The 25,118-nt window shown below is 40.5% G+C and overlaps 1 protein-coding gene across 2 annotated transcripts; it reads left to right on the top strand.

The window, feature by feature from the left end:
• The first annotated feature begins 1,027 nt into the window (after positions 1–1,027).
• Positions 1,028–24,287, top strand: LOC306821963 (uncharacterized protein). Of its 2 annotated transcripts, none has more exons than XM_079340632.1 (8): positions 1,028–1,223; positions 14,055–14,171; positions 14,907–15,157; positions 16,064–16,156; positions 17,204–17,324; positions 18,366–18,418; positions 19,341–19,490; positions 22,005–24,287. In XM_079340632.1, exons 1-8 carry the CDS (start codon positions 1,139–1,141, stop codon positions 22,191–22,193), a joined length of 1,059 nt encoding a protein of 352 aa, XP_079196758.1. In that variant the 5' UTR covers positions 1,028–1,138; the 3' UTR covers positions 22,194–24,287. The 2 variants fall into 2 exon arrangements, with proteins under 2 accessions (XP_079196758.1, XP_079196757.1); XM_079340631.1 differs by having other exon boundaries at positions 14,052–14,171.
• The last annotated feature ends 831 nt before the right edge of the window (positions 24,288–25,118 follow it).

Genomic DNA, 25,118 nt, shown 5'->3' with positions numbered 1-25,118 from the left:
CCCCAAACTAGTCCTAATTTGACCATTTCTGATTTGATCAGCAACCAAAATGACGAGAGACTGGGTGGTGTAAAATCCATAAAGCCATTTGGCCATACTATCAGTTAAAATCACATATTGAATGTCTTATCAGCAAACGTTTCACAGCAGCTAAACATCAAGCCATTTTTTAAGCTAAAATACGACTTTCAACATTTAGCCACATTTTTTACAACCTTGAATATGGCAATATTGAATTAACTGTTTGTGAACAGTATCCATAATCCAGGTTAAAACAAAAATGTATTAACACATTGGCTATAATGAGACAGCAAATGTTAGCGTTCAACGACTTGTTAGCATACCGTTAGCATTGAATCTAGTCAGACAAGAAGTTTGTATGGAACAGGTCTATCTTCCTAGCTAACGCGCCTTTCGCTGGGACTATATACTTATGTTGTGTAACAAAGTCACTGTAACGTTGACTATGAAGCTGAAGTTGCTGATTAATATGGAGCTCAGTGTAATGGTAACATTTTGTCACACTCCTGGGTTTATGAGCCCCTGAACACAACAAGTTATCATTTTGGCATTTTTACTTAAACAACAACTTTTGAGCTTCCAACCAATCGGGAGGCACTGAATTTAAAACCATGTATAAGTCTTTCTCTCTGTATACTCTTAGTTAAACAACTTTATCCTTTTATGATCGACCCTGAGCTGATGTTGGACAAGTGGGCGTAGCAGATGGAAGAGCATGTTTAATGTAGACATAAATGTAAACACTGACAGGTATTCAGGGAATGCTGTAAATAGTCTTTTTTTTTAAATTCATCTCAACAAGAGCCCATTCTCCTCCTTCCCTCCTCTGCCCTTCTTCTCAGAGGGTGGGGGAGCGTCTGAAGGGTTAAAGCAACCACTGGAAGATGGGGTGTTGGGCAGGGCCTCAGTGAGGGAGGTGGTGTTGGAGGAGGGGGTTGGGGGTGAGGGGGGGGGGGTGTGTATAAAAAGTGACAGAGCACAAGTGTTGCTTTATCCACCCTGTCCCGCTCTGGGTAAGAGGAAACCCTAAAGTGCTCCGGCTCAGGCAGCTTCACCCTTTTCTCTCTCACTTTCTTCTAACTCACACCCGTCAGACGTGAACGCGCTCAGGACCAGAATGGCAGCATCATCTGCACGGAAAACAGACGCACTCTTCAAAATGCTGGCTTTTGCTTTGCTTCTCATCGTGCCACTCTTTAACGGTAAGTTGTTGAAAGAGGGATAACTTCTGTGGGATCGAATGGCCACCTAAAAGGAGGGAAAAGGGAGGGACGGGAGGGGTGGGGTTGTGGATGGAGGAGTGTTTGTTTGAATGGGCTTTGAGTTGAATCCAGGTTTTAACCCTACAACCCTTTTACTCTCTGGAATGCGCAGATACTATCTATTAAAACAAATCGAAAACACGTGAGGGGTTTCTTTGTTGCTGTTTTTCCTCTGAAGATGCAGACAGGAAAACATCACTCAGGAGTGCACTTGGCAAACAAAGGGATCTCTTTAGAGGGAACAGTTCTCTAATTACATAGAGGTAAAGGGAAGTCTTGAAGGATGATATATAGAAGATCATTTTCATCCTGGACATGTGATTTTATTTCAGTGAATAACTTGGCTTTTTTGCTTTTCCCTCTGTCCCGACACGGTTGCTATTCATATTTGAACCTCCCACTCGAGCCATGTTTGCAATGTTATTGACCTGATTCCCACGTCTTCAAGGACTTTGGGAAATGTGTGTATTTATATTTAGCTGGTTGTAATGCGAGGCCCGCAGAAGTGTGCGTGAGAGGAGGGTTCGTTTTTCACATGTGGCCATGCTGATATAGAAGCAGCTTTAGTGACTGATGATGATGATGTTAAACTCTTTTAATATGACATGTAGCTCACATGGCAGAGCGTTTATAATGCTGTTAAACTTTTTTTTTTTTATCTGGGCTGGAACAATCTCATGTTTTAGCTGTGATAAACTAATAAACCTACACAACATTGTCTCATCATTGTTACACCTCGAGGGTGTGGCCAACTCATCTCAGGTTGTCTGTTTAATCAGATCACCAGACTCTGCACAATGCAGCCTTTAACATTTTTAATTGTAAAAACTTTTTTTACTCATCATCTCTCCCCATCAGACAGAATGTAGTCTCCCCCTGTTTGACTTCAGTCCCGACGTCGTCTTTATTCAATGCCTATAAAAGTCCGAACTGACAAAACCTGACATAGATAAGTCAATCATAGGATGATTAACTTTCTTTATCGGTCATTTATAAATATGAAAGGACTGAGTTTAAAGACGTCACTCTATCTGGATGAGTGATCACACAGAACTTATTTTTAAACTAAAAACATGGATCATATGTAGTGAAAATCTGTTTTTATTGGATAAGACAAGCTTAAACAAAAATAAACACAAGGGGAAAAAGACATAAAAATGGATCTGAAGATGGACTACAGCTATACCACCGTCCCCATTTCTCTCAGTTGTGGCTTGAAATGAATCACCCACCACATTGCTTAATTCGAACCGTATGTCTTGTTCTTATAGAAAGCTTATAGGCATGAGCTCATCAGCAGGCAAAGGCAGCAGCATGCGCTTTGAAAAAAAAGTGAACTGCCTTTACTCCGTGAATGAGAGGCAGACAAGCTTTAATTTCAGCTCTTAAGGGAGGCAAAACTCAAGCTCTTTATGTGGATTGTAGTTTTTATCTTCTCTGAAAATCACAAGCTGCCAAAGCAACTCAAAACATGTGACAGGCTGTTGATGCCAAATATGCCTGTACGGAAAGATAAGAAGGATTGCAGCAAATATCATAAGGATGGAAAACAGAACAAAGACGAGATAGGTCCCTTAAGTTGAATTCAAATACAAGATTAAAAGTCTCCTGAGACAGACAGAACTCCCTCTCTGTGAATGATCTTGTCAGCCTGTTGTGTTGGCAGCAGGGGCAGAGTTATGTAAGCTTAGGAAAGACGGGCTCACTCTACAACTTTACTGTCTTGATGAGGTCAAAGCGGATCCACAGATGTTAGCCATGCAGTGTAACGGTTGCACAGAGAAGGTGGAGGGGGGCCGTGGTCGCAGATGTTAAACAGAAGATGAACAGAAACATGGGGGGAAACCCCTGCTGGGAGTGTGTTAAAGACATCTTTCAGGAAATCTCTGAGGGGGGGGGGGGGGGGGGGGGGGGGGGGGGGCAAAGGACTTAAAGGTGCTTAGATATATGGAAGATTTCCTTTTAAATATACAAATAAAATGTAGTTAAGAATTTTCTTAATGCAGTTTAAGCCCTGCCTCTTCTCTGAAGTGGTTTTAGGAGGCTCTCCAGTTAAGCACAAAACCCTGCCCAACCTCTCTGCCAACCCTGCAGCATGTAATTATGGAAATCATTGTTTGTGTAGTACTCACTGAAGTAACAGATGCAGCGCAGAAACAATGTCAACAACAGAGCGCTTGTTTCTGTGACTAAAAAGAAGCAAACCTCAGTCAAGTGTGCCAGCGGGGGCATGAAGACATCTAAACACACACACACACACACACACACACACACACACACTCTTTTGTCATTCATTTGGGTTTGTGTATTTCATCCTAATACAAAAGCGAGAGGCAGAGTTTCCACTCAGCTCTGAACAGCTTTGTATTTGAACTTTTTCCAATTACTTGACTTGAAACTCTATTTGCTTTGAGTGTGCTCTCGATCAATAAGCACTGACATGTTGAAGCCAAACGAGCTGCTTTATCAAACAACCAGGAGGGGCCAGTATCTGCCCTGAGCTGCAGACTGAACACATGGCCGGGAGGAGACTGAAGCCAGAGCTTGAATGTTAAGATGGCGAAAGTCAGTCCCACCTAATCTTTATTAGGTCGGCTAACAATTCTGGGTTTGACAACTCAGCCAATAGCAATGTTTTTAGTTGAGAATGACATATGAATACAACATAGACTGAAGAATATGGACGACCCAACACATCCCTCAAAATGAAGCCAAAAGATTTACAGCTACCCAAAACTGAGTGGCTGCAGAAAAAAGGTCATGAACTCATGGGGCAAACATTAAAGACATCTCTGCCTAAACATCTTTCTGTCTAAAAAAATAGTTACCATCATGCAGATTTGAGTTGAAGTTGTCTTTTCTTTTCAATCAGTAATTTGATACAAATTAAATCAGGTATAAAACGCCATGATTGACAGCTCTGTTGACGAATGCAGCTCCTCTTTTCACCGGATTAGCAGAGTAGAGGAGACATAACAAACACAATAATCTGTTCTGCTGTCGGCTGTACCGATCTCAGGGATCGTTGCTGTTTCATCAACATGCTAAATCTGTGTTCTGGTAAAGGGACAGGTCGTGATGTCAATGAGGCGGCTCGTCCAGCCCAACATACTGCACAGACGGTGGCACTAAATGGCTCCACATTAATCATTTCACATTTTAGTGTAAAGTTGAGCAGAATAATTTTACATAAACTTTTGATGTGAAAACGTTACAAAATGATCAAACAATATTTCCTATACGTGCACTGAAGAATATACTGCTATGACTCAATCCACAACACTCAAAAGTTGTCCTGTCTCGATCTCAGACTGGACACGCTCCAGATTTTAAATACCACCACTGATTTGGTAGTGCTACTTTTCATTACTGTGATTAGAAGGAAAACAACAAAAAATAACTCCCATTTATTTATTGTTTGATTTCCCCCTCCCCTGATTACGGCCACAACCTTTCCCTTCCCCTGTGATACAGTCTAAACGAGTGACACACACACACAAGGATCTTTCTGTGATATTTATGGTTTTGGTCTTCATCCCTAAATGTCTTGGTCTTGTCTCGGTCTTGGAGGACTCTGGTCTTGGGGATGCCTTGATGTGTTTCACTTAGTGTGAACTTGACTCTGACACTACTGCCAAACAAGACTTTACTGAATCTTATTAAACACACAAACATTACAGAAACACTTTTATTCATGAATAATGAATTATGCACCAAAGCATAATTCATTATGGTCCTCAGATGTAACTTAGGTTCCCTGGTTTGTTTAAAAGAGGCAATTCTCAAAAGAAACAGAATGAAACAAATACTGTAAAAGGAAAGAAGCAAATAATTTGTTAAAAAAACTAGTTTAAAAGCCATTTTTAGCACCATTTTTATGAAACTACATAGTGTTTTTTGATACCACCTCTGGCTGTGTGTGCAAGAAAGAGTAGATTTGTAAAAGATATAGTGCGTCTCAAATTCTTTCTGGACTAAATCAATGTTGATCCTGTGAGCTATTGCTTCACTCTGCAACAGGATCCCCTCCCAGTCTACCTGCACACACTCAAAGCAGACAGACTCATTCAATGTAATGCAGCAGGCTGCTAGACTGTAATGGGTAACTGTGAGCATATGTGTGTTTAGTAGGGGGGCGATATAATGTTCCCAATTGAAAACAGATGCCATGTTTCCTGATTGTGCTCCTCCATAGACAGGCATCATGCGTTCGATAAGGAGTTGCAGTCGCCCGGGGGTGGAGTGGGGTGGGGTTGGGTGGGGCTGGGTTGGGTGCAGCTCAGCAGCCGAGCAAAGTTGGGTGAAGTAAGTGCTGCCTGCCTGATTGAAACCATGAGATCTAGTTGCTTTTCTGCCAAGAGAGAAGAATGGGCCGGGCTCTGCTATTAATCGCTGTGACAGGAACAACAGGAGAGGGAGGGCGATGTGCTGGGGAGGGGGTGGGGTCAAGATAGTAGGGTCAGCGGTGTGTTGTTTCAGAGCGGGTAGAGTTGCAGAGCATGTTTAACCCTAAGGGACTAAAAGCTCCAATGTCACATTCCTCCGCACGCTAAATTCTCGCATGAAGATTGTTAAAAAGTTGAAGCAGGATATTAAATCATGATGGATGAAATATGTTTTAAATAATGCAGAAAACCAATAAAGGTTGAGGCAATGAGCAAATAATCACCGACATACATATTTTCTGCATAATTATGAGATAATGGTGGGAGGCCAATTAGTCAAAGTGAAGTTGGTACGTGCACTGTTTTGACCCTACCTCTGCTTGTTCTTTGAAAAGCCCCTTTCAGTTGCATGCAGGAGGGCTGCGGTGAAGGGGGAGATGTATTGAATCAAATTTCCAGCCAATCTCTGGCAGGGTGATGTCAGAGCCCCTCCAATGAGGTACTTGGACATTACAAATTTGAGGTGTAGCATGTGGCAGTAGCAGTAGTAGGCGATGAGTTTTGCTTTTTCTTACAATTAAAAGTTCAGAAAGACTGAAATAACTATTGATCAGAATCTGTAATTATTTCCAAGGACATTTACACATTAAAGGAATTTGACTAATGTTGTGTTTTGCCATGTAGGAGGCACTGAAGTTGCTATTACTAAGTGAAGTAAAATGGGAAACACATTTTTTTTGGCATCAGATTCAGACAAGTGGCTGTTGACCTATTCATCAACCTCCATGGGAATAACAGAGTACGTCCGTTTTTGGACTCACATTCTGGGCTGTCCAACACGTACCTTCCCACAGTCAGTCCCCACTTAGCAACACTGTACAGGGCATCCATTCATTTTCTGTTGTCAAAGACATAAGGAATATTTCCAGGACATTGAGGATAAAAAAGGGGCTACTTGTCTTGAAAGTGTTTATAGTAGCTGTCTTGGCCGAGCAGACTCTCACACAATCAGTCAAAGTAGTTAAAACATGTCAATTCAGCATCACCAGAAGGTGCTTTGAATCTGGTCAAAGATGCTAATTTAATTATTGGTTTAAAAAAAAAATGGACAGAAATCATATTCAACTAAAAAAAGGACTATGCCATATGGTAACTATTGCTTCAGTATGCAGCAGGAAGGGTACTAGTAAGACCTCAATCATTAAGATTTTTACACGGTGGTCCAATAACATGTTCAGATCATTATCACCTCAACATGCTCCATTATACAGCACAGGGTCCACCTTAATCAAAGCAGGGAGAGAGTAGGCGTGTGGGGTGGTCATACAGCCATATTTCTTGGGTTCCTCCTTTTAAAACAATACTTTTCTGTTAACCCGACTGCGACTTATTTTGGCCTCTCTTTATTGGCTGTCCGTCTGTTTCAAAATTGATTTTAAGATTGTGCTATGCGTTTTTAAGGTCTCTAATGTTATGGCACCTATGTATCTCGTTGATCTCCTGCAATGCTAAACTCGTGTGAGAGCACTTAGGTTGACCACCAAATCTTTCTTAACAGTCTGAAGATCTGACCTTAAACATGGTGGGGATCAAGCTTTTGTGTTGGCTGCTCTAAACTATGGACCAGTCTATCCATACAAACTGCTCAGTCCCTTGACATTTTTAAGTTACTGCTTAAGACCCAACCTGAAGTTTAAATTAAACTTGTCGGTTTCGATAGATTGGAGGATCCAATGCTGTTAAGTTGTACCGTATTTTACAAAATCTACATAAAGTAGCAAATGTGTAAAAATCTCCTGTTTCACTGTATCGATTGGCAACATAAATGACAACGGCTATTGACAGCTCTAACATGTCACGTCACTGGCCACATGTCAAGAAAAAGCATCATTCATAATGTCATTAGCTAATGTTAGACAGCAGCTAAGCCTACCAAGCTAATAGCAGCAATTTAGTTTTTCACAATACAATAGGAATGTCCTCAAATTCCTACTTAAACAGCATTGTTAGCTAGCTAACACCAGTGTTAGCTTCCAACTAGTTTGTCACTAATACTATTACCAGCAACCTTACCTTGTCAAATATACAAAAAAATGCTAAAAGTGGTTAAACGCTAATGTTAACCGTAGCATTCTGCAAGCGTGTTTATCATTAAATAAGGTGGGACATACGTATATACCTTTTATGAAGCTCATCATGATCAGATACACTGTGTTTGATTTACAATTGCGGAGTGGAGCAGTACAACATTTTGACAGAACTGAAGCCAAGCATCAGAGGAACATGGCCACTGCATGGCGTTGGTAGAGAGAAGATGCTTCGTGAACGATATGACAGTTCATGATATTGACAAGATGTTTGAAAAGGACATAAAGTTGCACAACGTGGTACTTGTAGAAGAAAGATGATTTCCATTCAAATCTTTAAAGGGACTGGAACAAATGTGGGCAGTGAAGCATCTACTTGTAGGCTTTTTTAAGCTTGTGCTCATGATGAGAAAACCACAAGCATGAATGAAAAGTTATGTCAAGTGGACGTGCAGCTCTTGCATGTTTAGCCAATCCACAATGTAGCAATGCTCATAGATTGAAGTCAGGCAAAGCGCTCTAACGCCCCTAAAGAGGAAGTGGCTGTTTTCTATATGTCTCTCGTAAAGCATGTTGCGTTACACTCTGTGGTGTCAATGGTGTGAAGGCTGAAGGCTACGTCTCACCTTGATAGATGCCTTGGATTAGCTGTGCGTGACTGGGACGGGGCAGGCATATGGGGAGGGTCGGAAGGGAATAGGGCGTTGAGCTGCAGGCTTGTCTTCCTCCAAAGCCTGCCACATTCCTCCTTCCGGAGTCCCAAGAGGCGGGGGGTGTGTGGGGGCAGAGCATTTCCAGACCACAGCCATCACTCAGGGAAATATGGTGGGAAAATCTTCAAGAGAGCAATGAAGTCAGAGTCGAGGCTGTGCAACATATGGAGTCAGGGTCGATTAGGTTAGTCGTGTTTGTGATAGCCAAGTTGCATGACTGATGACTTATCTCTTGGCTGCTTTTTGACGTGACACAAAGAGAAGGAATGAATGACACGTCTGTGTGGGTTAGGGGAGTGTCCGATATACAGTGTGAAATGTTTTAGTAAAGCTGGGTGATAGGTAACCCTATAGCTATAACTTCTGCTGAGTGAACGAGTTGAGGGTAGAGGGCAGTGACGTGTTGACGGACAAAGAGCTCAGGAAGTGTGCCGACCTCGCGCAGGAAGCCTGAGCAAAAACCAGGGTCATTACTGTATCGGTTTCAGAACAACAGTACAGGTCAAGGCGACCAGAAAGTGACTTGAAGTTCTTCTTTCCTCAATGTACAGCCATGAAATGTTACATAAGGAAGCACAAATGTGTTGTTGTTGTTTTAGAGATAGACATTTTTAATCCCAGTATCTAAAAAGACTCAGACTGCTTATGGTTTATCAGCAGGTGTCTGATTTGGCTTTTCTCTTCTCTGACATAAAGCAACCTGAACTTTCTGTATCTCTACCCATTATCACTACTCTTTTAAAGTTATCAAGAAGAAGCGATGTTGGCTTATTTATCATTCAACAAGTACAAACAATAATTTATTTTGAGTAAAGTTGAGGATAAAAATATGTTTCTTAGCAGACACAGGATGTCAACGAGCTGTTAGCGGAGAAGCAGCTGACGTCACTTAGCTTGTTTCATTTAGTGGAATGATCAATTTCACACACAAGTGGTAGCAATCAAATCTATATTACGTAACTAATACATAGCTGTTAACAAAGTATTACGTTATTATATGTTTTTTTTATCCCTCTGGTATTGGAGGGGTACTGACAAATACTCATGTTTATAAATCTGAGTCTGTATCCAGAAGGTAAAAATGGTTTCATAATGTATCCCTAACAAGCCTTAAAAAAAAAAAAAAGGATTTCCAAAAATGTATAAAAGCCAGACGGTCTACAACAAAAACAAAACAATTAAAGGGAGTTACTCGGATCATGCTGTTTCTGTAAACGTTGGTCATAAGAGGCAGTTATACGATGAGTGATGGATAGTCAGAGAGCTGGATCGAGTTTACTGGTTTTGTTGGCAGTGTTGCCAAAGAAAAAAGCCGCCAAAGTCTTATTGTGTCGGAGCTTAACAAGCTTGCTTTCCATCAGAGATTTTAGCAGCACAATTTTACAAGTGTGCTTTTTAAGGCATTGATATAATTAGCACAAGACTTGTGAAATATTGTTGCGTTTGTATTTAACAAACAGAGGAGTAAGGGTGTCAAAATTTTACTTTTCGAAACCGTGTGTTTTAATATGATACAATATTCTTTATTTTTATGATCGTAAAGTATTTAAAAGCACTGAAGCTTCAGATCCTCAGTGATGTCTTCTTTTAAAAAAAGCTGCCTTCGCTTTGTGAAGGGAATGTGGATCACTATTAGAGGCAGTCCAAAACCCCAAATCGTAATCAACACCTACCCCAACATATCCATCAACCAGTGTCAGTGTTGTCTTTTTCTATTTAACAACACAGCTGACAGGGTGCTACTATCTCAAAGTCCACTACAAATCCCCAGGTGACATGTTGTGATCACAGAGCTGAAACAACTCCTTTCCGCCTTACACTCCAGCGCGTTACAGTTTTCTGACAAAAAACCTGATTTATGCTCGACCATCTCACCCGTTTCGAACCTCATCCTTTCCGGTAAAATAAACAGACGGACCACCCAGAGAAGGCTGAGGGAGGGCAGCTGTACACTCCTCTGCAGACAACGGCGCCCTAATGGACAGACTTAACAAGGTTAGGGAGTCCTTGACCTGTTGCCGGTGCACACCCACGCTGATACTCCTTATAGTAAACTCAAAACGCCATGTGGCACTAAATTCTGCTACACACTGTCTCCAGTGAAACATGAGCATGTCTGCGAGGTAGCTGTCCTGCCCTTTATTGTAGGTTTCACTGGGGAAAAGAGAACAAAATGTGTGTTGTTTATTTGATCCAGTGACAAAGTGTAGGTTCTTTCTCCGCCTGCGTGACAGACAGCTGCAGTGGACAGTTGCTAACACTACACTAAAAGACCTCCTCTGAGATTACTGCCCCATCTGCTTCGCACGGCACACACATTATTTACTCTGTGCTTGTGGCACCTGTCTGTCACGATGATTTACAAAAGGAGGTGTGCGGACATGTGTCTCAGTGGCACCACTGTGTGAAAATATGCACCGCATGTGTGAAAACCTCAAACAGTGACTGTAGACAGTGAGACTACCAAGACGAGAGAATGGCCCAATACCAATTCATAGTACCCCAAGTTTTCGAGCGCCCTTAAAATGATCCAGTCTACTAAACTCTTTTAAACTCATCAAGGTACTTTAACAGACTTTTTCTGACATGTTTTAAAGTTTTGTGTGACTGTATAAGAAAATGTCAACTTCTTTCACTAGGAAAATCAGCCGTGTACAAGCTCAGTCTGCCTCCACTCACATGTGTTTGTGGGAGTCTTACACAGACAAACAAACACTTATTTACAATGAGTAACTGGAAAAAGTACCAAAATACGGAGTACATAATACGGCAGTACCAAAGGAAGGGATGGTTAAGTATTTCACTTCATATTTTTATACCATAAAAGGCTGTTACACATTTAATATCTGCCCAATAATTTCACAGTTATACCTAAAAAGGAAGAAATCTGTTCATACATACCCAAAGATATGTTACGATAGGACACTATCCATGAATAACAAAGACAGTACAAGAGCCCAGCAGACAAATACCGAGTTTCAAGGAGGGCTGTGCCAATGATACATACTGTACCGGCCAGACATACACAAAATCTATGACGACAAACGTTCAAGTCAATGGGGCAAATGTTGATCATTTTTTATTTTACAGTTTATGTTGTTATTATTATGTATTATGTTAATTCGTACAATAATCTGATTCCAGAGATTTTTTGTCTATGAATCTGTTCGGAGAAAACTGTTTTTCTTAAGTATGCGATGACCTCTACTCAATGGTAGCTTCAAAAGGAACTCCCACAACGAGAATTCAGGCCATGCAGTGTGACAGAGGGCATAAAATGAAATACGATGGGTCTTACGTTTTCCGTTTTTCCCCTTGACTCAAGAATGTTTTTACTTTGCAGCTTTTTTGAATGTGTGATTATTTTCTGATCTGAACAAGTTTCCAGAGTACCTTAATCACCATAGAAAAAAAAAACATACATTGTTCCTTTGTACAAAGAGAGCACAGTATACCTCAGTTAAACTCCTTGTGTGTACCTAGTCAATAAAGCTGATTCTGATTACTTCAGTTGTGTTTTCAAACACAGCAGCAGGTACACTGTATATCACAAAAGAGTGTGTGTTTGTTCAAGTCAAATATGTTGAAGTCAAACAAACAAAGCCAGCAGTTGAATTCTATCCAATGTGAACAAAGGCAGGAGTGGCAGGAAAGTATAGGTTAACAGGGGGCAGCACACCAACTAACCTGAAATCCATCACAAACTCAATCTGGCAGCCGGTGAGGAAAGGCAGAGCGAGGAGTAATGAGATCTGCAGAAGTACAAGGCATTATGGGAATGCACTGAGAGTGAGGTCATCTCTGCTGTTGTTCGACACGGAGAGGCTAACCTGGGTGAGAGGAAGGCATAGCTCAACTTCTCAATATTCACCCCAGTATCTGACCTCAGTTGAATCACAGCAGGTCACAGACTGCAGGGTGGGGTTGCATTTTCAGCTAATTAGCAATAAAATGAGCGCTGGAAGTTATCCAGGCTATTAAGACATTCGAGGTGAAGTCATTCACAGCTGACGAGAAATATCCAAACCAAGCTTTGATTTAGTGTCTCAATTTATCAAGGACTGCTGCCTGAAAGACCCCTGGAAATGGAAACTGGTGTAATGGCCTATTGCATTATTCAAAAATGTGGAAAACTGGGTATTTTCAGTGTCACCATTACCGAGCACCCACAGCATCAAATCTTAATAGGGATTCATTTTTCTGTTTACCAGGACTGAAAGTCATCGACTCACATTTCTAAACGTATATTGTGTATTCCATTTGAAGTAAACGTGAGCCACTGTGGTCTCAGGATCTTTTGAAAACCTCAGAGTGAGAAAATTGCACCTCAAAGTAAGAAGACGTCATGATGTGGTCCACAGATCTGACAGAATCAGCTATCGGCTGCAATATCATCTATCATCTAATCGGCCTCTCGGGACACAAAGAAAAAAAAAGTCACTGTGAGCTCATCAAAGGGCTTTCACACTCTGCACGACTTCATACATTAGGATGATAACTGAAGTTTGTGAGCTGCACATGTGAAGTCAACAGACCATCGGAGCCATGAGTTACTGCCTCACATTACAACTTTATCAAATAAACGCCTGCAACATAATAATAAGACACAACCTCAGGATTCCTCTGAGTATATATAACTAGAAAACACTCAAATCTATTTAACCCCTTGATGCCCGAATTTGTTTCCAAGTATTAAAAACATTTTTTTACATGTGTTTCTGCTTTCAAGTAGATGCTAAATTAAGTTGAGAAAGTTAAAAAATGTGAAACAGCATTTATCATCTCATTTTCTTTTAGACATATTTCAATGGGGTTTGAAATAAAAACAATGTACATTTACTTTAATGAAAGGATAAGACACCTCTCATCCTAATTATGCTTCTCTGCCAGTCAAATTGTATAATGGCCCTTAGTTCACCTAAAAACAGCACTGCCACCTTCAACAGACTCAGGCTGTGTCAATGCAAGCTCCAGGTATCGATCATGCCAATAATCCCCATTCAACCACTGCAGCAGTGGTTCTAAAGTGGTGGGACCAACAAGTGGGTTGTGGAGCTGATGTCGGTGGGCTGCAAAAACATGCTGGAACATGTTTTGTATGAATCACATCAAGGCTTTTAAAATATACATTGCAATAGTTGACAGTGACTATCCATTAAACAAATATCATCTGCAACATTTGGGTAACACACACGAGAATCTTAAGGATAAAGCAATTTTTATACATTTTTAGCACAAGTCAAATATATTGCTTAGGCATGTTCATTGTATAAAGTTGACAGATTTCCCTGAGAAGCTCATAGCATTCATCCCAGTGGGAGTGAACAAGAGGTCAGAGTTTTTGTCCAGAGGGACGTACTAAGGGATGGGATTTATTTTTACAGACGGAGCTGAGAAATGAGTCCACCAGGAGGTTATTAACGATGGATGATTCCTGATTTAGGGTCACGTTGTTAGAGTTGTTTTCTAATACTTGACAGCAAATCATGTGATGTGCTTTGAGACGAACAAAAATCTAATAAGAGTTGCATCAATTTGTTTATAGTTTTATAGTTACATGAATTCTTTTTCTGATTTGTGCAGCAGGAGTCATGGCACAGGAAGATGACGATGATGAAGTTCTGACGGGTACAACGGCGGCCATAAGAGTAGCAGAAGAGTTCATACGAGGAGACGGGATTGCGATGACAACTACAGCTCCAGGTAAGAAAAACTGACCAGCACTATATTTTACGTACTGATTAAAGTTTGCCTAAAATTTAAGAGTAACCCAAAAATGAACAAACATACACAGCACTGTCCTGTCCTGCTGACTCTGATTTTTGTGACGCCTGTGTTACTATCCTCGATGCCGGCTCAGTGGTAGAATGACTCTGCCTCATCCTTCACCTCTTGACAGGAAGTCAGTGTAACATAAAATGTGTCTGTACAGTTTGAAAACAAGCCGTGTTAAATGGGCTAATGAACATTCAAAACACATCGGATGCATTCATCAATGAAAGTTATCGATCCGCTCCAAAGATGTGATCATCACATAAGTTGCACATATAGGGCCAGATTGTATTGGTGGTTGGTGAGCAGGTTGATGCAGCTGAAATTACACAGTTACTTATCAGAATGAAGTGTGTAACATCCTAACACTTTTTAACCTTTAAAACCAAATTTAAAAAAAAAAAGAATATAAAAGTAATGTATTTGCTGCTTCTGCTGTGAACTAAAAACGTGTGGTTCTAATTTGGGATACAGCAACCATTGGTCATGGTTTTCAGTTCGGTTCTGAGGACCCGAGCCATTGGAGTGTTTTTATGAAAAATTGACAAAAAAGTAAGGGTTTAAGTTTTTAAGGGGATAAAAACACTTTTTCTTCCCATCAGTATGTATTTATGGTGAAGCCATTTCAATATTTTAAATTATATTACTGTATAATTGCTTTTGCAGAGCTGGAAGAAGATCCTCAAGTCATGATTTTACCAACCATGGGACCTCAAGAACCGATCGATCAAACTACAGCAGCAACCGATTCAGAAACGACAGTCGACAATAGCAACAGCGGGGCTGAAGTTACAGAGGTTGTTACAGTTGACATTGCCGTGGTGACAGATGACGTAGCAACAGATCCTCCCAAAGTGGAACCAGAGACCCAGCCACCAATGCCTGCCAGAGGTGACGGCCCCAACAACATACCACAGGTAAGAGAAAGAGTTTTTTCACTGCGTGATGAAATGGACAAAGGCACTCCGAATGTATCTCAGGCTTTCATTAACTGAGATGTACAGGGTAAAATAGGAAGAGAAGTTTACAAACTCAAATGTGAGTGTAGAGCTTATTTTAGATAAAGAGCTCAGAATACAAATGTTTAGTAACAGAGCTGATCCGTGATGCTGATAATCGATCACCCCGACAGGCCGGCATGCAGGATGATGCATAATGAATCTATAAAGTGTGAAATACCTTTACAGAAGTAAACACAGCCTTATCACTGGAGCTGCATTATTCAGCGCCGGGTTTGTTTGAAATATCACCAATTGTTAACTGTGAACCTGCATGGCCAGCTTTTACTGCACAATGTGTAAAAAGGGAAGAAAATCGAGGATGCCTCAGGTTCATTATTAAGATGCACTGATTTGTTGCTCAGTTACAGCAATGGCCAACAGAGGAATCTAAAAGTTATGTAATGTTTATGTTGTTTTTGTTATACGATCAGAGAACTGATCCAATCTGTGACTCAAAACTGGTAAACAATCCTGATTGAGTTTTGTGATCCTTCTGCGTAATGTGTCTGACAGGATAAACATGTATGATTATGCTATTGTGATATCTTTGCTGGTTTCTCAGGACATTGTTGTCTGAGTTGTTAGATTGTTGAAGTTGCTGTTAGAAGTTGTTGCCAACTACCAATCGCAAAAAAAAGAAAAAGTCAATCCCAGTTTGGTTTGGATGATATTCTAAGTTGCTTTTCAGTTAGATGAACTCGAGCTGAGAAAACAATTAAAACATCTTCGACTTGTGCTGACGCTCATATATCTAAGAAGTTCATGCATCTAACATTTCTTTGCACTTTTCTTTGCTGATGATGTTGTTGTTTTTCTCTGCAGCTGGTTCCACGGGTAGATGTCGTCTGCGTCAGCAAAGAGGCAGTCCAGGACAAAAATGCTGTCAATCTTAAACTAAAGGCTCCCTCCACCTGCGTAAGTTCAGAAAAAAAAAAACAACATCTTGTCAATTGCTTGATTGTGGTACAAAAAAAAATCTGTTTAAGCTTCAGAGCAGGAAATAGAGTTTTGCTTGAAATATACTTTTAGATTTAAGTGGTATTGACTATGAACACATGAAACCACCAGCTCTGCTCTGATGTCCATAAATCAATGAAAAGAGAAAGAAACCACTGCTTTTCTGTTTACTTCTCAGGAAGAGAGGAAAGCCAAATGATCTCTGTGGGATAGTATTCAGGGCATGGATAGTGAGAGGGCAGAGGGAGAGGGGCACATTGGGTGGGCTCGCTGCTTCTGGCTGCTGCTGTGTGCTGATGTAGAATATGTAATGTATAGAGAGGCCTGAAGCAACAGTGTGGGTTTGTTTGTGTTTGAAAACACAAATTCTTCAGAGCCTCAGGATAACGGCTTTGAGGTCTGAAGGAATCACAGCGTCTGTGTGGAGCGATGAACCCAACAGAGCTTCAGCTCACATACAGTATAGCCTGAGCGGTAAATGCATTATTTAACATTTCAGCAATTCATACACAGCTGTAAGAAGCACAAAAATACAGAATATACAAAGGGCATTAAGCATAAAACGCAACTAGGTTGATCCCAGGCCGGCTGCTTCAAGGACAGCAGTCTCTGTACTCGGGCTATGTCGTCATGTGCTCTTTATAAATACATGTAGAGAAGCAGATGTTACAGAATCAATATGGCTGCAAAGCTGTGATGACGGTTTTGACCTATGGTGCAGTTCACAATAACACAATAACCATTGTAGCGCTGGGATTGAAATATGTGTATGTATTCCAATAGGATCTCTGAGGACCTGAATTGAAGTGTTTTAAGTTGAAAGATCTTTCTGCCTCTGCTGTCATTATAAAATACTATGTCTACTGTCCAGAGGTTTATTGTGTTATATAATTAAAGCAGGTCTTGGTGAAATATGAAGTGAACATCACTTTGGTCCATGTGTTTAATTGAACTGAACATGTCAGGACAAACATGTTTCAGTGCTAATTAAATGTGTCCTTATAGGAGGACACCAAAGTGAAGATTGAAAGTGTTCTGGAGGAGCTGTGCGGTGAAGACTGTAAGCTGGAAATCTACCAGGAGGACGACACAGATGAAATACTTGTGTCTGGAAAGTATGTTGAAGGTCAGTAACATCCTTTTGGAATTCTATAAAAAGAGAAGATGGACACAACAGAAAGCTGTGATACATACAAACTTAGGTGTTAAAAGACTCTGATTAGTAGCCACTCTCAGACTGCTTTGTAAGTGTTTAAAAATGCTACATAATGAAAACACAAATGGAGAAGTTTCATTATATGTTACAGAGGTTCCGCTTGTCACGCACTGGTTGCAGGACGTACCGTCTAATTTCGTGACCCACTTTCATACCAGTTTTTTTCATCTTAAAAGTGGGCTGCATACATGCCAGTCGACCAATATAGAATAAAATGTTTCTCTTCACAAAAGCAGTCACTTTTATTGTAAATTCCCAGTGGACTCTTCACTGCTCAAAAGTGGCAGGGATAGACAGTTATGTTAGAGAAAAGCTCGCAGAGTGCTGTTTTGATTGAAAGAATCTTAAATTGAAGACGAGAGTTGAGTGGATGGGTTTGTTCAGTCTTTGACAAATTGGTCGCAGTTTGACAGGTCCGTACTTCATTATTACCAATGATGAGCTTCACTGCTAGGTGAAGAGCTCAACTACCAAACTCCACATGGCAAGATACAATTGGTACTAGCAAGAGCTTCACAGCACATTGTGTTTGCTTAACACAATGGAAATTGTCTTGCAGGAAGACAGTTTTAACCCCCCCACCCCCCCGGGATGCCCTCCTATACTAGTTGACTTACTAATATCAAATTCCAAACAACATCTTTGTGAAGAGTCACATGTTCGCGTTAATGTATGCAGCCCACCCAAAATATTTCTGAAAGTCTCAGGAATTTTGTGTGAAAAGGGTTTCCTCGGAAAAATCCCCCAGTGGCTCAGCGCCCTGCAAACAGCTCTGGTGGGCTCACTGTGTAGCAGTCCCACTCTGACAACCCTCCACTAATGCATGTCCACAGGTCCGGTTTGAGCCTGTGTGTGATTCAGGCCTGTGTGTGTGAGAAGCATGTTTCTCATGGATTAAAGTATGTCAAATTAAATTCATACTAAACAAATTCTGTGTTTTGTTATTTGCAGACGATGTGGCGGGAATGGCTAACAAGTTCAACAATGACAACATTAAAGATAAGGTACTGTATCCATTATATCGTAAAAACATGAACTTTGTTGATACATATACAGTATACGGACACAACCATATTTTTAAAGTTCAGCATTTATGTTTACAAGTATGCCTGTCATTACATGTTCATTTTAGTTGGGAATTAAAGAGCCATGATAAGCTGTTTGACTGCTATTCTGCTACAGCTATAGTGTGATGTATACTTTGATTATGGGTTGTGTCATTGATTGTTCAGCAAACATCACACTGTGAAAGGGCCTGAAAAAAAAAGAAGCTCTTCCAGTAAAGTAAAGAGTGACATCCACAAACCACCATAAATATAGTTGTTGATTCATCGTCGAACTTGACGGGAAGATCCTCCGGGGAGGAAAAAAAACACTCCCTGAGTTGAGTTCAGACTTTAAGCTGCCAGACTGACAGTTTGTGTGACAAACAAAAACACCCACAAACAATCCACCTCTCAGCTGCAAAGCATTTCATCAAGTCTCCGCAGAACAGTCTGGGGTTATGGTTGTTGTCTCTCACACCCCTATCCTGTCTCTCTTTACATTCAACATACAATAAATGTCCCTTTTTTAATCCACCACATACTGAATGACATGATGTGACAGCTCTGCCTGCACTCTGGCCTCTTTACTTCTCAGAAGGAAAGGAAAGCCAAAAGATTTCTATTTCTGCATTTGATGTCTTGTCTTGTTGTTGAAATGGTGCGATATAAATAAACTTGCCTTGCCTTGGTGTTTTCACTTTGCTTCGATGTCAGCAAAGAACAGCAATCTCTGGATCTCTTTAATAAGTCAGATTGTTATATTTTTCTACTTTCCATTCAAGATTTCAAGTGATATTCACCAGATTCTCAAAGCTCTTCCTTTGCCAGTACAACACTAAAAGAATGCTTGACTCATAATGTTGTTCTCGTTCATCACCAGACTGATGTGGAGGAGGCTGTTGCTCGCTGGGGGAAGAACTCGAAGCTGGTGCTGGTCTCTCTGCTGCTGACTGGTCTGCTGCTGGCTGCACTGCTGGTTGCAGGTTATTACCTCAAGACCCATCGCAAGAACTCCAAAGGAGTCCGACTGGTGAGTAGAACGAAGGGGCTGTGTCATACTGTTGATAATATGCAAAGGGAGAATAGTCAACTTTGAAAATCCAGAAGATGTCACACTTTGAGCACCAGCATATATTCAAAACAAAACTCCGGCCTCCGCTCTCCTCCAGTGACCCACTTCCTTCCCATTTCCACTCAGGAGTTGGATGGCACCCTAACCCTAACCCATTAAGCACAAGCGACAAAAAAAAGTTGCTTGTAGCCTGCAGTGTTGTGTTAGCAGGCTAACTTTGGTTAGCTCAAAGCTGCACATTGCACACAAATTGACAGAGATTAAGTGTGATCTAAAAAGGCTGACGTGACATTCAAATAAGTAGTGAGTATTTTCTGGTTTTCTCTAGACCTTGACGTAACCAGCTTTGTATGTAGGGGGAGAAGCAGATCCATGTAAACATGATGTAAATACAGTGTAAGTGTTTTTTGTATTTTGTGTGGTTCCGACATTGGCCACTGGGTGGAGTCTTGACTTAAGCCGTGCTTAAAGCCAAGGCTCCAGGGAATTAGCGTTGGGTGTGTTTGGAAGCACATAGTTTTTTGACCGTGTCGGGTTGAATTTGATGCAACAGTTTTGGCTGCCTGTGTAGTGGACAGATTAAGATGTTTCTGTGCATTATTGAACTCCGATCATGAATTACAATAAACCGATTGAAGACTCTATTGGACATGAGTTTTAGACATTTGTTTGTTTCAACGCCAAGAGCACACGTCCGGAAATGGTTCCACATCTCACATCTCAGTGGTGACTGCTTTGGACAATACAGGGTTTGTTTTAAAATAGCCACCACATACAGCAACAATACAGTCCGCAGAACTCTTCTCTCTCACTGCAGTCATGACACATGAGATATTTACACAGTATATTCTCGGTTTCTGCTCTCCTTTTATATGCACCAAAACCATGACGTTTTACTTCAGGAAACACTACGCAACATGATACCATGGATTGAATTTCTGCGGTTCACTGAGGAAATCTCACACATTGACTGTTTATTCAAAAAGAGTACATGAGGTTGGAGGTCAAACATATGGTTATCCTTCAGTCTATTTCTCACTCAAAGAAGAACATGCAAGACGCACATGTCCCTTAATTGAAATCAGCGTTGAGTCCTTCATGTTTTCTCTGCTTTAGCCCCTCGCTAGGGGGCTACATATGGTTTTACTTTTTCCCCTCTCAAGCTCATTACATCACAGGATAAAGCACTTACATATGGAGACGCACCCATGAAATGTTTCAGACAGGACAGATTGTTGGATTGTCTTTGTTTGGTGTCTTATTTACTGAAAAGTTTCTGTTTATATTCCCCTCAAAGTTTTTTACAGACTGACAGAATCACCTCACAAAGTGAATAATGATCAGTTACAAAACAACGGTTCACATCTTCACCTCAAGGTGAAAGTAAACACATGTGTACATACTGTAAAGCTCTAAAAAGGCTAAAGCAATCACCAACACCCTTCTGAGCGCACGCACAGCTGAAAGAAAGCCATAAAGCTCATTAGCGAAGAATGCAACTGTTTGTTTTTCGAGCTACACCCACAAAAACAAGTCCGTTTAAAGTCCCACACCTTCCTGCATGTTGGCACGTCAGATTTGGACAACATAATGAAGTTTACTGGTGTTAAATATCTATCTTCTACAATCACCAGTTTCCAGTGACATCCAAAAAAAAATCTGAGATTAAATATTTAGAATAGCTTCAAATGCTAAAGATTCAACTTCCTGGATCAGGATGCTAGCTTGCTAATTACTTTTAAAAGAAGCTAAAAACTTCAGCCATGATATAGACGTTTTATGACAGTCTTTTAGACTTTAATTTTCTGATTTGTAAACATTACTTTTAAATGATGGATTTAATTAAAAAGATTCAAACTAGTCTCATTTGAAACTTGAGATTTATTTTATTTACCCTATAGTTTGCATGCCATGTCTTGCACGTTTATTTTTAATTCATTTATTTATATTAAGGAGGTTAACATTCTAATTCTGCTTAAATTCATTTGTTTCATTGTCTTTTTCGCTCTTATTTTTTTTCCGTTACCATCAAATTTTTCAATTTCCATCCATTTATTTTAGCGCTCATTTTACCTAAATGCTTTTTCTTCTGTTTTGATGTCGTGTTTATTTCCCAGAATTTAGAGCTCCGCTGAGCATTGCCTTCTTTGTGTGAAATAGAACAAAAAAACTGTCCATATTGTCAATACAAAGCAGACATTTGTTTTATGTGTGCAAATATGTCATTTAAAAAGCTTGTTTTAATTAAACACGTGAAACAAAACATAAAGTTATAAAAGACTTATCATGTCCACAGTAAAAAGGAGGGAACTAGATGCTGATTGGTGAATATTAGTTTTATAGTTTTGTGCATTATAAATGTCTGTCTTTTAAATGTCCTCATCTGATTAAGATAATTTGATGGCATTGGGGATAAAAAAGTTGCTGAATCAGCTCTGAAATCTGTGCTGACTTTTTTTTTTTTTTTCTTAGGCTGACACTTTCCAGGTGGATGAGGAGAACCAGGCTAACACCCTGGTGTCGGTGGCCCCCCTGCCTCAGGAGCCCCTCGACAAGCCCACGGTCAACGGCGAGTCTCCACCTGAAAATGGGAACAACCCCACCCCCACCACTAACGGACACTCTGCCACCCAGACCCCCGTGGCTGACACGGAGATGTGAATCATGACACCCCCCCCCCCCGACCTCTCTACCTTCAACTGGCGGGACTCACTACCCACAATCCCCCTCAGAGGCTTTCCACACACTAAGACAAATAGAACAAGAATCCACTGAATAAATACATCGCCCCCTTTTTCCTCTTCCACACCTGCATCTCTCTGGACGATGATGAAAACAACGATGATGAAGCTCATGAATATGAAGAAGATAATGACTATGCCTGTAATGTGAAAAGTTTGGGGATCACTGAGGAGACTGCGTATGCTGTTTCTGGGACTCAGACTACTCAGCAGGGCACTGACTGTGGTTTGTTAAGACGCCCTGACTTCAGCGTGTGCCACAATCATTTTAGAATCACAAAATAATGCCAAATATGTGCTGTTGATCCCTGACGAAGAAGCAGAGAATGCTACGGCAGACCATCTGATTTTATACTGTTATAAAAAGGACTGAAGCTCACTGCAGTCTGATTTAAAAAAAAGTTGATCTTTGTTTCCCGTCTTGCCTTTACCTTGTTTTAATGTGTAAGTGAGTGACATGCAAAAGTTCCAATACAAAGAATGTCGACTATATTTTCTTATATTTCAAACTGTAAAATAGAAACCAGAAAGACAGTTGACATAGTGTTAGCAACATGCCAATAAGTACAGCTCCCATAAAATCAAAGAAATGTTTCATTATCTTTTAAACACAATTTTGAAAAATGTTGCTAATACACCAAAATCTGACCGCCAAAACTGCAAATTTTACAACCAATGAAATGTTTTGTTTTGATTGTTATCTTCCCCCCCCCCCCCATGAGGCAGAGGACATATGAGCTATCAAACAGTTACAGGCTGTCACTGTTTGTGTTTTAATGTATTTGCATTCAGAGTCTTTGGCTCCTTTTTATGCCAATCAAGTAAGGCCCAAGCTTTCTGCTTTGAAAGTAAGCAAAATAACATGCTAGTGTTTGGAGTGGATAGATACATGCATGCATCTTCTTTGGTTTTTACCATTGACTGTATCAAAATAGACAGCGCCTCGCCATGTTCTTCAGTTTACCAAAAGTGAAGTCAAAACACCATCGAGACAGATGCTGATATTTTGTGTTGGTGACGTAATTTGTTACCAAGACGTGCAAAAGAGATGTGGCTGTTGGAGCTGTACTAACGGAAGCACAAACTTAACTTGCCGATAAAATGCCAGACCCCTCAGGGTGCTACAGTCCACAGCAGAGCAGCAGACACTCACCATTATGGAAAGTTCAACGACGGTGTTGCTGTTTTCTCTCACTTGCTCTCCTCTACCTGCTAATCAGGTTGTGAATGCTGGAGGGAGCTGCATTCGTTAACGGAGCTGTCGATCATGACTGCTCTTTTTTGCATCACATCAATATTTTACTCAGAAAATGGCGACTTGGACATCAATAAGCGTGATAATAACTATCGCGACAGATTCTGTGTGTTTGATGACTGTTTTCACTTTATAGTTTCACTCCGGTCCCATCTGTTAATGTAGAGGAGGCGGGGTCTATGAACCCTACCGCAGCACGTCAGCAAGGGGAGCTCCACAATGTTTGGCTTCACTCCCCAGAAGCTGTTGCTCCGTCCATCTTAATATACAGTTTATGGTTTTTAACAACAATCTATTCTTAAAATGGAAAATGGTGTCTGCCAGTAGTATTTGCATTAGTAATTTAGACCTGCGTCATGATGAAATAAGCCTTTGGTCAGAGTGGAACTGAGATAGGTTGCAGAGTACATTGTCTATTTTTGTGGTTGTGTCTTGATTTTCATGATGTTTTAGTGTACAGTGTTTTTTTATTCTTTTTTAAAATCAAAATACACATTTATTTCTTATTCCTCTTCTGTTGTTGGGAATGATGATCAGCAGCATTTTTAATTAAACAGAAAAGAAATGAAAAACAAAGCTTTGAAATTCCAACAAACATTTAACAGATTCAGCATTCCCAAAAATGAAACATGTTTTTTTTTTTTTACATCAGTGATACACATTTTTGATCTTCTCTGCTTCCATAATGTGCTGCATGTGTAAATACGCCTGCTTTCTCTGTACCTGTGCCTCACTCATAAACTGTGACTGTTTCCAATATCTCTGTGGGTGGTCCGCAGCTTACTTGTGTCATCTTCACTTGATATAAGAACAGCAACATTTAAATATCGTCATGCAATGCCAATACATCTTTTTTTTTGTTATAAAAAGCAAAACATACACTCAGGAAAGCAATTAGCAGGCTACCACACAAACACAGAAATACTTACTCAAACATTACTCTGTATAAAATAATGAAAAGAAATTCATCTGAAGCTCAGGCAGGAAAATACATGTGTAGAAATGAACAAAGTATAAGAGAAAACACTTGAGGGTTCAGCCCTAAATCGAAAGATATAATGGAGGATTTTAGCTGCTTTCACATATACACATCAACATAATTATAGGAGGACTGCTCCGTATACTCTCCCAACATGGCTATTCACATATACTCCTCACAGCTGGAGACTGTCCCTGTCAGACAGGAAGAGAGAAGGACGCTATAATGAGAATATCTGCCTTTATAGCAATGCTACATGTAGTTACAATGAATCACAATGTCAATGAAAGAAGAACAAGATTCTGACAAACAGAAAACGTAATGCAGCTGTTTAGCTGTCACATGCATGCACTCTACGCACCATGCAGCAGTCATAGGACATAAACGTCACTCCCCCTCCCATTGGCTGGGGCTGAATTCTTCTGATAATGTCATGCTGCATTCGCACATCAGCCCACTTGGAGTTACTGTAGAAGAACACGAGTCTGGTAGGAGAAACTCCGAGGGGAAGTCTGATAGAAACATTGGTTTTTCAATGCCACACAGGAGTTTTAAAGTGAAACCAGCCACCTCACATCTATGGTCCTCGCTCTAAAGATGATTATTTTAGA

Source organism: Symphodus melops (genome assembly GCF_947650265.1).
Source record: "Symphodus melops genome assembly, chromosome: 4".
Taxonomy (NCBI): domain Eukaryota; kingdom Metazoa; phylum Chordata; class Actinopteri; order Labriformes; family Labridae; genus Symphodus; species Symphodus melops.
This window is presented reverse-complemented; position numbering and strand designations above follow the sequence as displayed.